The sequence below is a fragment of the Ctenopharyngodon idella genome, chromosome 20, assembly GCF_019924925.1.
Source record: "Ctenopharyngodon idella isolate HZGC_01 chromosome 20, HZGC01, whole genome shotgun sequence".
In the NCBI taxonomy this organism is placed as follows: Eukaryota; Metazoa; Chordata; class Actinopteri; order Cypriniformes; family Xenocyprididae; genus Ctenopharyngodon; species Ctenopharyngodon idella.
In genome coordinates this window covers 9,633,894-9,650,919 of record NC_067239.1, presented here as the reverse complement: position 1 = coordinate 9,650,919, position 17,026 = coordinate 9,633,894, and the positions used below count along the sequence as shown (strand labels likewise).

Here is a 17,026-nt window from a genome sequence, read left to right as displayed (position 1 = left end):
ATTTTTTTTTACAAATATTTCAAAATAACAACAACAACAACAAAGGTTTAGGACAAGGTTTTATAAAATACATTGCGTTGATATTTCGTGACATCCAAATATTTTGGGCGCTGTGTGATCTTTCCAAGTCTCCATAGCAACCAAACGACAAACATGGCCAACCACAGCGAAAGCCGCTTCAAACGAGTCTTTCTCAACAACATCGACTCATACTCATCCAGATATATCGCGCAGGTAAAAGAGTCTACTGACCGAGTCTTTTGCTTAAACAACATGAATATAATAAGCGCTGTGGTTTAATGTTGTTTTGTTTAGTTCTTGTCGTCATGTGTCGTCGGAGAGTCTCTCACTGATGAAGAGGAGGAGGACAAACACGAACACACTTCAGAAGGCGCATGCTTTCAGATAGTCGGAACAGTTGCGAATAAAGATGCAAAAAAACATCGTTTTGCACTGGAGGAATATTGGGTTAGTTTATCATTTCTTTTATGGTGTTGTGGGTAGATGACATTTATTTAAAAAAAAAAAAAGAAAAAAAGGTGCGATTCACGCATGGGTCATTCCTGGGATTCGGTAATATTTCAGTCCCTCAGACTTTTTAAAGAGGTGGTTCACCAAAATGAATTGTTAAAAGCTTTTCACAATACTTTGGTATGTCCATTATAATGAATAAAAATAATTATTGCATTTTAATATTTTTTATAATAAAATAATGTCTTATTTCTATCGTACACTAAGCATTTTGTCATGTCCCTGAGGCACTTCACTGAATTAACAGTGGTGCAGAAGATGGTAAGTAGTATCATAGTTTTTATTCATATTTTTGAGCCGTATTATAGTAATGGAGGGTACTGTCACGCTTAACAACTCAGCCCCATCACATAAATTTAAGATGGAAAATGATTATTTTTCAAAATTTTTTTTTTTTTTAAGTATATACAACGTACTTATTTCATTGCTGCAATATATGGCCTACTCCCCTACACTGCAAGAGGAACAGTGAACATTTTGTGCAAAAAAACTTAACAGCCATTTTATTTTTCACTTCGTTTATAAATAATTTGAATAATAATAATAATAAATTGTCATGATTTCAGTAAAGATATACTTACTAAAATCATGACAACTCATAATTTTGTTTAAAAATAGACTATTTGACGTAAGGTGTGCACGTAAACATTGACAAGCATCCTATGTCCGAAATGGCAGCCACATCAACAGCAGAAAGACTGTGTTTTGCATGCAGATCTGTTGACCCAGAAAGAAGGACACAATATGATAGAGAAAAATTAAAAAATATAAAATTGAAGGCAATATCTCCCTTCAAAGTCTCTTAGTCTTCAACCCTGTCACACTATTCTCAACTATTATTTTGGAAAAAAATAGGGAAGATAATTAAAAATGAAGGCATTTCTTTCTGATTACCACCCAACATGTTAAGGAATAACACAATAAAATTGTGGTTTTAGTTAAACATCTAAATTGAAAACATTTTTTACAAAAATAAAGACACCGGAGACACACAATTTGTTTATTTTTAACTTCAGTCCCATAAAAATGTGAAAATGATCATAAATGTTACATTAGTAGTTATTAAATTGTTATGAGGGACACATGAGCAGTAGGTAGATGTTTGTTTTATAGCAGGTTTTGCGTAAAATCCTTTTTAAACCAATTACATTTTGTCCGTTACGGGGTTGAGAATAAAAGGTGTTTGAAACTGAAAAAAACTGAAATTAATAAAAAGTCTTTAATGCCTGAGATGGGAAAATATGATTTGATGGAGGTTTGATATGTGCCTAATGATGTGGGGTATTTAGAAAATTAATTCTATGTAGTTTAAAAAATACAAAATCCAATTTGAAATATTACCGAATCCCAGGAATAAACCTCTATATACAGTGGGTACGGAAAGTATTCAGACCCCCTTAAATTTTTCACTCTTTGTTATATTGCAGCCATTTGCTAAAATCATTTAAGTTCATTTTTTTCCCTCATTAATGTACACACAGCACCCCATATTGACAGAAAAACACAGAATTGTTGACATTTTTTGCAGATTTATTAAAAAAGAAAAACTGAAATATCACATGGTCCTAAGTATTTCAGACCCTTTGCTCAGTATTTAGTAGAAGGACCCTTTTGATCTAATACAGCCATGAGTCTTTTTGGGAAAGATGCAACAAGTTTTTCACACCTGGATTTGGGGATCCTCTGCCATTCCTCCTTGCAGATCCTCTCCAGTTCTGTCAGGTTGGATGGTAAACGTTGGTGGACAGCCATTTTTAGGTCTCTCCAGAGATGCTCAATTGGGTTTAAGTCAGGGCTCTGGCTGGGCCATTCAAGAACAGTCACGGCGTTGTTGTGAAGCCACTCCTTCGTTATTTTAGCTGTGTGCTTAGGGTCATTGTCTTGTTGGAAGGTAAATCTTCGGCCCAGTCTGAGGTCCTGAGCACTCTGGAGAAGGTTTTCGTCCAGGATATCCCTGTACTTGGCCGCATTCATCTTTCCCTCGATTGCAACCAGTCGTCCTGTCCCTACAGCTGAAAAACACCCCCACAGCATGATGCTGCCACCACCATGCTTCACTGTTGGGACTGTATTGGACAGGTGATGAGCAGAGCCTGGTTTTCTCCACACATACCGCTTAGAATTAAGGCCAAAAAGTTCTATCTTGGTCTCATCAGACCAGAGAATCTTATTTCTCACCATCTTGGAGTCCTTCAGGTGTTTTTTCATGTGTCTTGCACTGAGGAGAGGCTTCCGTCGGGCCACTCTGCCATAAAGCCCCGACTGGTGGAGGGCTGCAGTGATGGTTGACTTTCTACAACTTTCTCCCATCTCCCGACTGCATCTCTGGAGCTCATCCACAGTGATCTTTGGGTTCTTCTTTACCTCTCTCACCAAGGCTCTTCTCCCCCAATAGCTCAGTTTGGCCGGACGGCCAGCTCTAGGAAGGGTTCTGGTCGTCCCAAACAGCCTTCCATTTAAGGATTATGGAGGCCACTGTGCTCTTAGGAACCTTAAGTGCAGCAGAATTTTTTTTGTAACCTTGGCCAGATCTGTGCCTTGCCACAATTCTGTCTCTGAGCTCTTCAGGCAGTTCCTTTGACCTCATGATTCTCATTTGCTCTGACATGCACTGTGAGCTGTAAGGTCTTATATAGACAGGTGTGTGGCTTTCCTAATCAAGTCCAATCAGTATAATCAAACACAGCTGGACTCAAATGAAGGTGTAGAACCATCTCAAGGATGATCAGAAGAAATGGACAGCACCTGAGTTAAATATATGAGTGTCACAGCAAAGGGTCTGGATACTTAGGACCATGTGATATTTCAGTTTTTCTTTTTTAATAAATCTGCAAAAATGTCAAAATTCTGTGTTTTTCTGTCAATATGGGGTGCTGTGTGTACATTAATGAGGAAAAAAAAATGAACTTAAATGATTTTAGCAAATGGCTGCAATATAACAAAGAGTGAAAATTTAAGGGGGTCTGAATACTTTCCGTACCCACTGTATTTTGAATTTCTGAATTAAAATTAATTTAGATATTTTTCAGAAGCATACTGTAAAAACATTTCAAGGTGATACGTTGCTTAAAAATTGTATTATTTCTTAGAAAATTAGAAATAAGGAGTGAAGCAGTTTTGTTAAAATATCAATATTTGAACCAACTTTTGTCCACCAAATCAAAGTCATTTGGTGCAACCAACATGCAGAAAAAGGTGCGTCTCAATCAGCTTTCTAGTTCAGTATTCAGGGAACTGATAAGGAAGTCAGCCATTTTAAGGGCTGTCTCAATCGCAAATCCTCCCAGTGCACTAAAACGTTTGCTTCCTAAATGTGTAGTGAGTGAGGGTGCTTACCAGTGCCCCGAATTCATGTACACGATACAGATTCATGAGGTAGGAAGCTGATTGAGATGCAACCCCCCCCCAAAAAAAAAACCTACCTACCTAGAGCATTTTTGAGCATCTCGTTTCATCATATTTCAGTCTGTGAATCGAGAGGAGCTCCTGCAGTGCCTAATGCAGTGTGATGTTATTGTGTATAATATCACTGAACACACTGATTTCATAGATGAGGCAACATGGGCCATTTCAGGTAACAATTCCTCAGATTTCCAGACTATTTATTTAGGCTGCATCTCAAAATATGGTGAGGCATGTTCAGATTACCAAAATTATGCATCTCATTATGCAGCTCACTAGGTTTTGGGATACAGCCTTAATGCCATTTAATTTCTATTAAGTTTCTTTCTTTATTCATATTAATCAAATCAAAATGTGTATTAAATCTGTATTTACAATAGCACTGCACTCTGAAATTGAACATTTTAAGTCTTCAAAAATATTCATCCTGCTGTCAACAATCATGACATGGGCAATGACCAAACCAGCTGATCCTGTGAGTGTTGCTTTTAAATATATCATACAGTGATGGTTTTTTTTTTATGGCAATTGTGATTCTACATCTCAGAATTCTGACTTTTTTCTAAGAGTTGTGAGATAAAAAAAAATTGGCAATTGCGAGAAAAAAGTCAGAATTGTGAGTTTAAATGTTGCAGTTCAGACTTTTGTCTCAGAATTATGAGACAAACTCGTAATGGCTACAAAAAAAGTCTGAATTGTGAGCTGACAATTGAGTTTATATCTCACACTTTTAAACTCACAATTGAGAGTTTATATGTCACAATTTCGAGAAAATGAGTATTATGAGTTTAACACCATGTCTTAACATTATTTAAAGCATATACAAAGTGAATTAAATAAAGCACTAAACAGTACCTGATCGCGTACTGTCTGGTCGCGTCGCGTCTGGTTAGGACACGGTGTAAATCTCACAGTTCAGACTTTTTCTCTAAATTTATATGTTGCAATTCTGACTTTGTAACTTGCAATTGTGAGTTTATATCTCACAATTCTGAGAAATAAAGTCTGAACTGCAAGATAAAAACTCACAATTCTGACCTTTTTCTCGCAATTGCCAGTTTTTATCTCACAACTCTAAAAAAAAAAAGTCAGAATTGTGAGATGTATGCTTGCAATAAATAAAGTTATATTTGTGCACAATTGCAAGATAAATTCACAATTACCCTTTTTATTTATTTTTTTATTCTGTGGCCATAACAAGCTTCCTTAAATTTGACACCACATTGAAAATCCTTTTTTTTTATATATATTTTTTTTTTATTTGAAAATTGTAAAAAAAAAAAAAAGAAAAGAAAAAAGTTTTACACATTACTCTTTTCAATTTGTTTTTGATTATGTTGATATTATCAATTGGAATGTGCTGTATAAACAGCACATTCCAACTGGCTAGATATCATTACTTTTGCTATTTTTCTGATTTTATCTTAAGGATGATCCTGATATTCCCTTGACTGAAGAGGACTACAAAAGAAGACGACCACATCCAAACTTTAAAGAACACACAAGCACAGAGAAGCTTGTGCTTAAACTGGGGAAGACTGTAATGATCAATCCAGAATCTGGCCTAATACATTTCAAATCATTTATGAAATGAAACAAGCTTAGAATACCTTACCATATGAAACAAACGTCCTGTTCTTTTCTTTCAGAAAAAGTCAAAGCTGGCTACTTATGTTGTAACATCAGGGCTGCAGTATGGAATGGGCGAGAGCATGTTTCACTTCTTCTTTAAAGTACTAAAAATGACAACAGAATGAAAGCATCATAATTGTCAATTATGAATTCATAATCACATTTTGTTGCCTAACTTGTTCACTTTCCCCCAGACAGCTTGGCTCGGAGAGCTTAGCAGTGTTCCTATTTTTGGATCTGGGACAAATATCATTCCTGCCATTCACATCCATGACCTTGCAAGGTTTGAGAAACTGCAGTTGTGGCATTTTCTCAGATGTTGATTGGTGTATTGTTTAACTTGTAATTTCATTCTCATCTCATATTTTTGTCATCATTTGTCATTTTAGAGTGGTGCAAAACATCATCGATCATAAACCAAAAACACACTACTTCATCGCTGTGGATGATTCCAAGAACACTTTTGAAGACATTGTGAAAGTATTAAATCATTACACACTTCATTTCTATACGATGTACTGATTGTAATGCTCACACTTTAGTTTTGCAATGAGAAAACACCACTGAAAATCATTAGTAGACATGCAGCTGTCTATTTCCTTAGGCCATCGCCTCTGCCCTGGGTTCTGGACAAATAGAAAAAGTCCCAAAGGAGGATGCCTATGGCACAAAGGCAATTACGGTAGGCTGTTTTAGCTGAACACACATTTTTACCATGTCATAAAATAATATGTGAAGGGAATATATCACGTTGTGTTTTTTCACAGGAAACTGACCTGCTTTACCTCAATGTCAACCTTCAGACTGAGTCTGTTTTCTTAAAGGACAAATTAAACATCTCCTGGGATTATGAATCTGGAATAGTTGATAACATATTTCGTGTGGTGGAGGAATACAAACAGACAAGGCAACTGTTGGTAAGCTTTGATAACACTTGTTGATAGAGGCTTGTGCCTAGTATAAGAATTAGAATATATGTCACAAATAAAATCATAATTTTTGATTGGTTTTTGGCATTTTTTTAAAAATAATTTGAAGACATTTTTATACAATATATATTTGGAAAACAGTTTTACATGCTTACATGCTCCTATTTTGCATTTAATTTTCTTCAGCCAATAAAAATCTGTCTTCTTGGGCCCCCTGCTGTTGGCAAAAGCTCAGTTGCTGCAAAGTTGTGCAGATATTACAAACTTCATCATATTAATGTCAATGAAGCCATCAATGAGAAAGTCAGACAACTGGTGAGTGAGGACTACATAACAGCTTCTTTTTATATTGGTATTTTAACAATGTCTATAGCAATTAAGAACAATTGTTGTGTTGCATACAAACCATAGATAACATAAAATTAAAATAAATAAAGGAGTAAATAAAATAGAAAATAAATAAAAAATGTACAATATGTTAATTATAACCAGTATTGGGGAAAGTTACTTTTAAAAGTAATGCTTTACAATATTGCGTTACTCCCTAAAAAGTAACTAATTGCATTACTTAGTTACTTTTTGTGGAAAGTAATGTGTTGCGTTTTCTCACCTGGCCTGTACTTGCTTGTTTGGTTTATAATAACAACCCCCCCAAATGCTAGTTCAGGCCTGCACAGTAGAGGGCGTTGCTCAAAGAAACCTTTCAGCTGTTCTGGTTTGCAGAAGAACAGGATGCAGGAAAGGAAATTGCTACAGTAGAACATTAAACATCATGTTTCCACAGCACACACAATGCCTCTGCACTTACTCCTGATTTCTCTCAACATGGGGAGAAACTGTAGTAACTATTTTGTTAAATAAAAGTATATTTTGTTGTAAATTTAAAAGTAATGCGTTACTTTACTCATTACTTGAAAAAGTAGTCTGATTACGTAACTCACGTTACTTGTAATGAGTTACCTTCAACACTGATTATAACACTGGAGTAAAACGATAAGGTACAGACAAATATCCAGTATATATCTACATAAATGTTATATACAACTAATATATCTAGTCAAATAGGGGTGTGTAAATTTTTTCTACAAGTGTCAGTGTCACAACATAACAGCTTCTAAACTACTGTTTAAAAAAATAAAAAATTGAACAGTACTGTAATATATATATAAAATAATGGAGGTGTACGGTGGGGTCCAAAGGTCAGAAACCTTATATTGTACACAAAATCGTGGAAATAAACAGTTTTAGGATTTTGAATAATGTAAAACTTTTTACCTTTTTTTAAAATATTGATTTGCTGGTAGTATAATGTATAATAAGTAAAATATTTTAAAAAGTAGAAATAGAAGCATTTTCAGTCTCAAACTTTTTGGCCCCACTGTATATGAAGCTCTCTTGAATGAACAGTATGTGTTTTCTTCAGGAGGAACTACTTGGGAGAAGTGAGAGGACAAGGGAGAATGAGGAAATGCTCATTGGTGCTGAAGAGCAGCTTAAAACTCTAAAGAACAACATGCTTCAGAATGATGGTATGCATTGGATAAAGCTTTGACATGATCCTATATAGATTTATGTATCTAGAAATATGATTGTAAGATTGTAACAGATCTGATAAGTAAGTGTTACTTAATGCAATTTTGATTGTGTTTTCTCACAGGCCAGTTGGATGAGCAGCATGTGATGCATATCATAAGGGAGAAGCTAAACTCAATGCCTTACAGAAATCAAGGATTTGTTCTGGATGGATACCCAAAGACCTATACACAGGCTAAAGAGCTTTTCTATGGTCAGCTGTCTTCCTTTAAAAACAAAAAACAAAATGGAAATATAAAGTTACCTTTAACTTCTGAAATGTTTTCCAGATGCAAATATGGAAGTAGAAGATACCAGATCTACAATACCTCAGTATAGCAAAGTGTTGATTCCAGGTTAGTCATTTCAGAACATACATACAGATATATATTTTACTACTTTTGCTTGTAAATATGTTTAATTAAACCTTCAAACATCTTAGTAATATCACAATAATTTAATGGTTGTTACTGATCATGTAATTTATGGCAATAATAATGATACATTGGAAAATATTTATTACCATTAAGATAGTCTTCAGCTTCCACGTGCCATTTTTTCCCATTGAATATCTTGTTTATTTTACCCGAAAATACACTACTGTTCAAAAGTTTGAGATCAGTAAGTGTTTTTTTAAATAAATTAAAACTTTTATTCCACAACAATGCATTAAATTGATCAAAAGTGACATAAAATGTTTACATTGTTACAAAAATTCCTCTTTCAAAGAAATTCTGTTCGTTTGCTCTTTCTGTTGAGCAAAGAATCCTGAAAAAAAAATGGATTGGCGAATGCTGTGTTTCATGTTAACAACCATTGGCTTTTTCTTGCAGAGTTCGTCTTTTCACTGGACGCCACTGATGAATTTCTTAAAGAGCGCGTTCGGAGTCTTCCACAGAATGTGGCAGAGGAGATGCACTACACTCAAGATGAGTTTACAGAGAGTCTTGCAGAATTCAGGGAGACTTTGGCAGAAGACGAGTCTGTGCTTGACTATTTTGATGAACTGGAAATCCATCCTGAACACATTGGTTAGAACCCAAACTATCACACTTATTTTTGTGCTCACATAAGAAAATGACACTCCATCAAATTGTCAAATGAACTGATGGACAAGTTGAGTGTTATAAAGCAGGGTGGTATTGTTATTAAGAATTGTATTTTCATGATATCATTCTCAGACTGTGAGAACATGGCCATGGTGGAGAAAATAATTAAGACAGTGGGGCGGCCGATGAACTACGGTTTGAGTCCAGAGGAAATGGAGGAAGAGAGGAAGAGGAAAGAAGATGAATGGGACCAGCAGCTGAAACAGGAGGAACTTGAGAAGGAACTCAGGGAGATAGTGGAGAATGATAAAATGGCCGCTCTTTTGGAAGAATGGGTAAATTTGACCTAATGCTCAAACAAAACCTCAATCATTTGCCCTCACCCTAACACTGTGTCTACACTGGTCGTGCCACGCAGCAACGGATTGAGGCTGTCTACACTGGACGCGACAAAGCGACCATTGCAAATCCGTTTAGTTCTTTGTGTCAGAAGTAGCACGAGCGCTTGAAGTACATCAGAAATAGAACGGGTTAGAAATAGATTCGTCATGTCACACCGCATCCAGTGTAGACAGCATCGCTCATTATAATGGGATCTATTGTCTTTTGTCAGGTCACGTAGCACCGCTCATGTCCGGTGTAGACATGGTATAAAGACCTGTTCACACCGAGAACGATACCTATAAAGATAACTATAACGATAATTTGCGTCCACACTAAGGGACGAAAATGGGTAATGGTCTGTTTATTCTAAGCTTGCGTGCTTCAGTTTCAAAGTGTGCACAACATGTTTTTGCTGTTCTTGTTGCATTTACACATTTTTAATCAGCAGATATCCTCAGCATGTTATATTTTGATTGAATCTAGCTAGTGTAATCAATCTAATCTAACAGTGAATTTAGCTGAGGAAGTCAATATAGTGGAATAAAAAAAAGCCTAGTCTTTTTCACTGCAAATTCAAAGGAAGCAAGACAATGTTGTCGAAACTAGCGATGGATACCTGAGGTAATTTTATGTTACACTGTTTGCAAGCCTGACATAGTGATCTTATCATTAATACTTCCCCAATTTATTCTGAGGGTATGACCGATTGTTCCCTTTCGAAAGGGAACTCGCACTGCGTCCTAGAACGCTTATGGGAAACGTTCAACCCTCGCGTGACAGGTGTCTGAAACAATAGTCGAATCACGCCAATCCTATTGGTCGACGACAGCCTATGATGTCATACTAGTGCGACCAGACAGTATATAAGGGGCACCTAGAGAACATGTCGTCCTCTTTTTGTCTTCAGTGACTGTTTTGTCTGTTGTGATTGTTGTTTCACAAGGTAAGAATTACTATGTCTGAGAAGCGTTTCAAGCTTTGTGCTGATCCGTGTCCGAGACATCTGACACCAGAGGACACACACGGCTTGTGCGTTCACTGGATGGGTGAGGGATCTGTTTGCGTTCATTGTGAGCGTCTGCCTATGCGGACGCTCCGCTCTCACCTCTGTCAATCTTCTTCAGGGAAGAGGGACAGGCATCTGCACCTGGCGGCTCAGGTCCTCGTGCTGAGGCTGAGAGGAGACTCAAGTCATGGGGCTTGCAGGTGGAGCTCACCGAAAAGTTTGAGAAAGGCATTTCTCTTTCTTGCGATTCGGCGGCTCATAAGAGCGATCTGCTCGACGAGGATACCATTTCTCTGGCATCCGGTTCAGCAGAAAGTGCTCTTCTGGCTCCTAGCCACGCTGAAGAGCAGGCAATGGCTGTTGAGCGCAGTGAGAGTGTTTTATCTGAGCCCGCGCGGCCATCCTGCCCTGTGTATGTTGAGCTGCTGGATGTTGTGGAGCGCACCTCTGGCAGATTAAAGCTGCTGTGGGTGTGCGCTCGGAAAGAGGCGGTTCGTGGGAGGTTAGACGAACGCTATCTTTCCGGCCATATTCCTCCAGCTCCTGTGAGTCTTCCATTCTGAGATCGAGAAGGCATGAAAAAAACCCATATACGGCCCGTATTCATTGACATGGGCATGCGAATTATGCCAATGTCGAGGGGATACGTGAGCACGCATATGTGGCGATTCCCCCTATTGACGAGACGTTAGCGAACTATCTCGTTGGTGGTGGAGCGTCAACATTGAAGGCTTCGGCCCTGCCTACTAGAACGCTTAAAACAACCTCACGGTTGAATGGCAGGGCATACGCGGCTGCAGGTCAAGCTGGCGCTGCACTGCACACCATGGCACTGCTTCAAGCATACCAGGCAGACCTGTTGAAAGATTTGGACCAGGGCCTGGGTCTTTCCCCTGATGCGGTGGCCGAATTGCGCTGCACCACAGACCTGGCTCTCCACGCCACCAAACAAACTGCTGCCGCGATCGGTCGATCGTTGGTGGCGATGGCACTCCCCAAATTCACTCCTTGCAGAACTTTCTTGTTTCTCTCTTTAGAGCTTTGAGAGAGCAACTTCACAACTCTGTGGAGTTGGACCAGAATTTTTCCTACATTGAAAATTTTTTGGCGGCCACCAAAATGAATTTTTGTCCCGCCAAAGCCTTATTTGATCAGTTATTGTGAGCTGTTTATGAAGGATGCAGATGATTGCTACGCTTGTGATAGGGTGCATGTTAACTGACGGAGAGAATGAGCAGAGAGCTGTGTGTGAACCTGGCTGACATCGGGGAAAAAGAGAAGGGTTTTCTCCTCGATGGTCCGGTCTCACCTCTTGAACTTTTTGGGACTTCCGTCAAGGCGGTGGTTGGGAAGTTCAAGGAGGCGAGGGCGCGCTCTGCGCCATTTAAATCCTGTATACTGCGCCGGTCAGAATTTGCAAACATGTTAACTGACGGAGAGAATGAGCAGAGAGCTCCTTCCTCGTGCGCACAAACTCACTCTGTTTTCAAAATAAGCACTGTCTTTGCTCTCTCTCTCTCGTACATATTATTCTAAATCATCTGTCACGATGCTAAAAGTTTGGAAGACCGAATCCATGTTTCACGTGGTGCATTCGGAGAATTTTTTTCCTGAATAACCGCTGGGTGTGAATAGTGCTCAAAAGAACGTCACTTCATCTTCTCTGACAGGCGCCCCCCACATACAGCTGACATAAACCACACTTTCAAAAGACAAAAAAAATCCCATCCAGTGAAGTGTTTTCTGTGTTGACAAATCTTTTGCGATGTCCTAATAACAGCCGCGATTCACACGCAACGTGTCCACGTCCACTAATGTCCGATTCGTGACTTAATGACTTATTTGAACTGATTCATTTTAATGAATGGTTAAAACAACTGATCTGTCCAACACCGAATTCACGAGACGTCACGTCTGAAATGTGTATAACAAATAATTTACTCAGAACACCTCTGAAATGTGTGCTTACCCCATTTAGCAAGAGTGGTTAGTAATATTTAGCCTTAATAATCCACAGTATTTTCAGGTTATTTATATGACAATGTGTAGTAAATTACCTATAAAATCAGTTAGTTTAGACTGGAGTGAGGTAAAACCAGAACACAGCAAGATGTTGTTAGCTAGGTGCATTCAATTGTATATGGTAGAAAATTAGACTATTAGTTAAATTAACTTTTTAATGCTACTTTTTAATACTGATTATTAATTAGTATTATATATACCAAAATAATTTTCTGGTCTAGCAAAGAAGCATCTTCTCTTACAAAGCTATGAAATCACAGATTTTTTTTTTGCAAAGAGGGCAAGAAAGGATTACAGTGAGAGTGGCAGGTAATTTAGTGTCAGTATTGGGCTCGCAGATCATGTGGGTAGGGAACTTTTTACTGTTTGTGTGGATGACCATGTCTGTCAGCCACCACCGAAGACCATTTTTGACCCAGGAAAAACCCTGTGGACGTAGCTTAGCATATCTTGGGACCGGAACCTTGAACTGGGACTGGAACAGGAACTGGAGCCTGGAACCAGAACGGTAAACTGGAACAATTCTCTGTCTCACAGACAATCCTTTTAATCTGTCCCGTGAAGGAGGGAGATGCAAATTGGCACCTTTCAGATCCAGTGTTTTGATTGGCTGATGTTGTCAGAGGTGGCCACTGGATGGCCCCCCTCTTGCATGAGGATCATTTGCATAGCTTAAAGTTCATGTTTAGAACAATATCCTTAAGGTTTTTCCTATGCATAATTCACTTTCCAAACCAATTTCAGATTAACCATTGTGCCGAAAACATAAAGTCCAAACATCATTGGGTTATGTTGAACTACCTATGCATTCATGTATACCTTAATAGGCAAGTTTGTATATTTTGCATGCACACAAACAACACTAATTAAGTATATAGAGTTCTGTTAATAGAAATGGAGAAGATTTGCTCCATTTTGTCCAGTGTGTGTCCATTTGTGTCCTTTGTGACTACAAGCCACATGGCAAAACCTGTATGGTGAGTGGAAGTTAGTTCACACCTCAGGTCTTAGGACTGAGGGACTGGGGTGAACAATGGGGAAAATAGTGATAGGATTAGCCTGCTCAATGACATGCTAATGTCATCATTCTTCCTTTGCACAAATGGTCAGGGTGATTGTCTTTGCAGGCTTATCTGCTAGCCTATCTATTTCCTTGTTTGCTTCTCTTGGAGGTTTGAGTTTTGGAGTCCTGTACTTTGGGGGGTCACTACACTGCTGCTGATCACTACACTGAAGAAGTTTGTAGAGATTCTGTTCTTACAGAGAGGTCGTTGGCCCTTGGTTGGGCTAGTTTGGCCTCCCTGGTGGCCCTTGGGGTCAACTTTTGTCCCCCTGGTAAGTGACTGGCCGGTGTTCTTCTCGGACCTCTGGTCATACTCCCTTAAAGGGACCCCTTCTGTTGACGTTGCTGGTTCCAAGCCTTTGAGCGGCTTTGGCAGGCCTTCACTCTATGAAGGCCTCTTTGAAGCTTTTTAGCTTGGGCAGTGTCCGTAGGGAGTAATGTCACTGACAGCCTAGCGTGTGACTAGAGAGGGTTGAGTGTTTCAGCTCTTTTCTCAGCCGTTGTTGGCGTGCACTTCCCTCAGCATGGCAGCGTGGGTATTTCGTTCCCCATAAGTGTTCTAGGGCGCAGTGCGAGTTCCCTTTCGAAAGGGAACGTCTTGGGTTAAGACTGTAACCCTGATTCCCTGACAACAGGGAACGAGACACTGCATCTCGTTGCCATGCATCTGGGCTGCCTGCTACAGTCACTTCAGACGAATAGCGGACGACATGTTCTCTAGGCGCCCCTTATATACTGTCTAGTCGCACTAGTATGACGTCATAGGCTGTCGCCGGCCAATAGGATTGGCGTGATTCGACTATTGTTTCAGACACCTGTCACGCAAGGGCGTTCCCCATAAGCGTTCTAGGACGCAGTGTCTCGTTCCCTGTTCTCAGGGAACCAGGGTTACTGTCGTAACCCGAGACATTTTCCACATATCCATTTTCTTTAAAGTATCCTTGAAAAGGAGGTTTGACTTGTCAAACAGAGCCCTTAAATTAGAATGGATTGGCTGTCAGTGTTTTATCGTTCAACAGCTGGAAAAAGTAATTCTGAAAGTGATCCCAACAATATCGTTTCACTATATCATTATCGTTATAACTGTGGTGTGGACAGTGCTATTGTTTTATATTTAGAATGATTTTTAGAACTATATGTTTATCATTATATTTATAGTTATCATTCTTGGTGTGAACAGGCCTGAACACTACAGTACTGCAGGAAGTAGAGGTGGTGAGGGTGCTGCAGCACACCCTGGCTTGGAGCCCAAGAAAAAAATTAACCTTACTTTAAAATGAATGCATAGTTTGTGGTTCATTATTAATTTTAAATGAAAACACAACAACAATAAAATAAAGACAAACTCACCTGTATTAAACGAAGAAATGCAATTTTTATTAACAAAAGTTCTCTTGTGCTTTTGCCTACGCCATCATCCTGTCATCACGCCTCAATCGTCATGTGACTCTGCCTTGTTTCTCTTGCTCTATGGAGCAGACACTCCTCACTTTATAACTGTAGGGTCCGTTGTCCAACTGGACTAAATTGATTTTATTTCTATAAAATCGCGAAACGACAGGGCATGTAATGTAATCGCGTATGGCTGACACTGACTACCGCTCCAAGCCTACTGTGCACGCTCATAACTTCAATCCTGGAAAAATTCGACCCCAAAAACACCCCCGACTCCCTTCACACACACACTTTTTTTCTTAATCACAACCCCTCCACCTCCAAACCCCGGCTCAAAATACGTTCCGGCAGCTATGAACACTACAGGTGAACCACAAATGTGGTAGCAAATGGACGTTCTCCCTGGAGAAATATCACAGTTTTCTCCTGTAATATACTCTACCATTCAAAAGTTTGGGGTCAGTAAGATTTTTTAAATGTTTTTAAAAGAAGTCTCTTATGCTCATTTTATTTAATTAATAAAAAATGCAGTAAAAATAGTGATATTGGAAAATATTATTGCAATTTAAAATAAATGTTTTTATTTTAACATATTTTAAAATGTAATTTAAAGCATCTCCAGTCTTTCTCCAGTCTGCAGTGTTACATGATCCTTCAGAAATCATTCTAATATGCTGATTTGCTGCTCAAGTAACATTTATTATTATCAGTGTTGAAAACTGATAGTTGTGAAAAAAAACCCTGATACATTCAGTATTCTTTGATGATTAGAACGTTCAAAAGAAAAGCATTTATTTGAAATATAATTTTTGTAACAATTTAAAGTCTTTAACTGTGATGTTTCTCATTTGGATTTTTATGTTTAGTTTTACTTGGTTCATTTCCTGTTTCTAGTTTTGCAGTCCTGTTTGTAGTTAGTTTATAGTTTTTTTCTAGTCTCTGTCCTTAGCCCTCATGTCTCTCACCTGTGCCTGATTACCTTGTTTAGTTGCCTAGTGTGTTTATTAAATAAAACTAAACATAAAAGTCCAAAAGAGAGACATGACATTTACAGCCCCCAAACCTTTGAACAGAAGTCTTTAAATGAGCAAACGCATTCTCTTTCCCTTGGAACAACTACATTGTTCAGCTTGTGGATGTATATTTGCAGAACAGGAACATGGCCGAGGTGATGAAGCAGGAACATGAGCTATTAGAGACACAATCTGTCCCCATGAGACACTACTTGATGAAATACGTGATGCCCACTGTCATACAAGGACTTGTGGACTGCTGTAAGGTCAAGCCTGATGACCCTGTCGACTTTTTGGTAACACTTGTCTTATGGTATTCATATCGTGTTTTATTTAAAAAAAAAATTATTTAAACTTAATTGGTGTCATATTCTCTTTACTCCATTTCAGGCTGAATACCTCTTTAGGAACAACTCAGATGATTAGCTCATTCGGCTATAATTAACAATAAATGTAAAATAAAAAGTGTCATTAAAAATGTGTGCTGTGTTTTGTTGTTGTCTTTTTAGGTGATTGTTAAAGATTGTTAAAGATTTACAATTTCACAACTTTCTCGTTGGGAGCCACCACATGATGAGTCTTGCTTTGTAATTTGACCAAGTTATTAAAGGGATAGTTCACCCAAAAATGAAATTTACTCACCCTCAAGTTGTTCCAAACCTATATGACTTTCTTTGATCTGTTGAACACAAAAGAAGATATTTTGAAGAATATGGGTAACCAAACAGTTGACGGGCCCCAATGACTTCCATAGTATACTATGAAAGTCAATGGGGCCCGTCAACTGTTTGGTTACAAACATTCTTCAAAATATCTTCTTTTGTGTTTTTATATACAGGTGCTGGTCATATAATTAGAATATCATCAAAAAGTTGATTTATTTCACTAATTCCATTCAAAAAGTGAAACTTGTATATTATATTCATTTATTACACACAGACTGATATATTTCAAATGTTTATTTCTTTTAATTTTGATGATTATAACTGACAACTAAGGAAAATCCCAAATTCAGTATCTCAGAAAAT

At 38.3% G+C, this 17,026-nt stretch overlaps 1 protein-coding gene across 1 annotated transcript; it reads left to right on the top strand.

The window, feature by feature from the left end:
* The first annotated feature begins 128 nt into the window (after positions 1 to 128).
* ak7a (adenylate kinase 7a) lies at positions 129 to 16,478 on the top strand. The gene is made up of 17 exons (XM_051876311.1): positions 129 to 234; positions 316 to 468; positions 3,997 to 4,105; positions 4,314 to 4,408; positions 5,363 to 5,473; positions 5,583 to 5,666; positions 5,760 to 5,848; positions 5,955 to 6,045; positions 6,170 to 6,247; positions 6,333 to 6,482; positions 6,681 to 6,809; positions 7,918 to 8,023; positions 8,152 to 8,280; positions 8,357 to 8,422; positions 8,900 to 9,097; positions 9,248 to 9,450; positions 16,136 to 16,478. The coding sequence occupies exons 1-17, from the start codon at positions 154 to 156 to the stop codon at positions 16,349 to 16,351; spliced, it is 2,088 nt and encodes a 695-aa protein (XP_051732271.1). The 5' UTR covers positions 129 to 153; the 3' UTR covers positions 16,352 to 16,478.
* The last annotated feature ends 548 nt before the right edge of the window (positions 16,479 to 17,026 follow it).

Coding starts and splice junctions, on each gene's coding strand:
- ak7a (XM_051876311.1), top strand. CDS start 154: ATGGCCAACCACAGCGAAAGCCGCTTCAAACGAGTCTTTCTCAACAAC. Junction 235..315: donor CATCCAGATATATCGCGCAG/GTAAAAGAGTCT, acceptor TGTTTTGTTTAG/TTCTTGTCGTCATGTGTCGT. Junction 8,423..8,899: donor TAGCAAAGTGTTGATTCCAG/GTTAGTCATTTC, acceptor TTTTTCTTGCAG/AGTTCGTCTTTTCACTGGAC.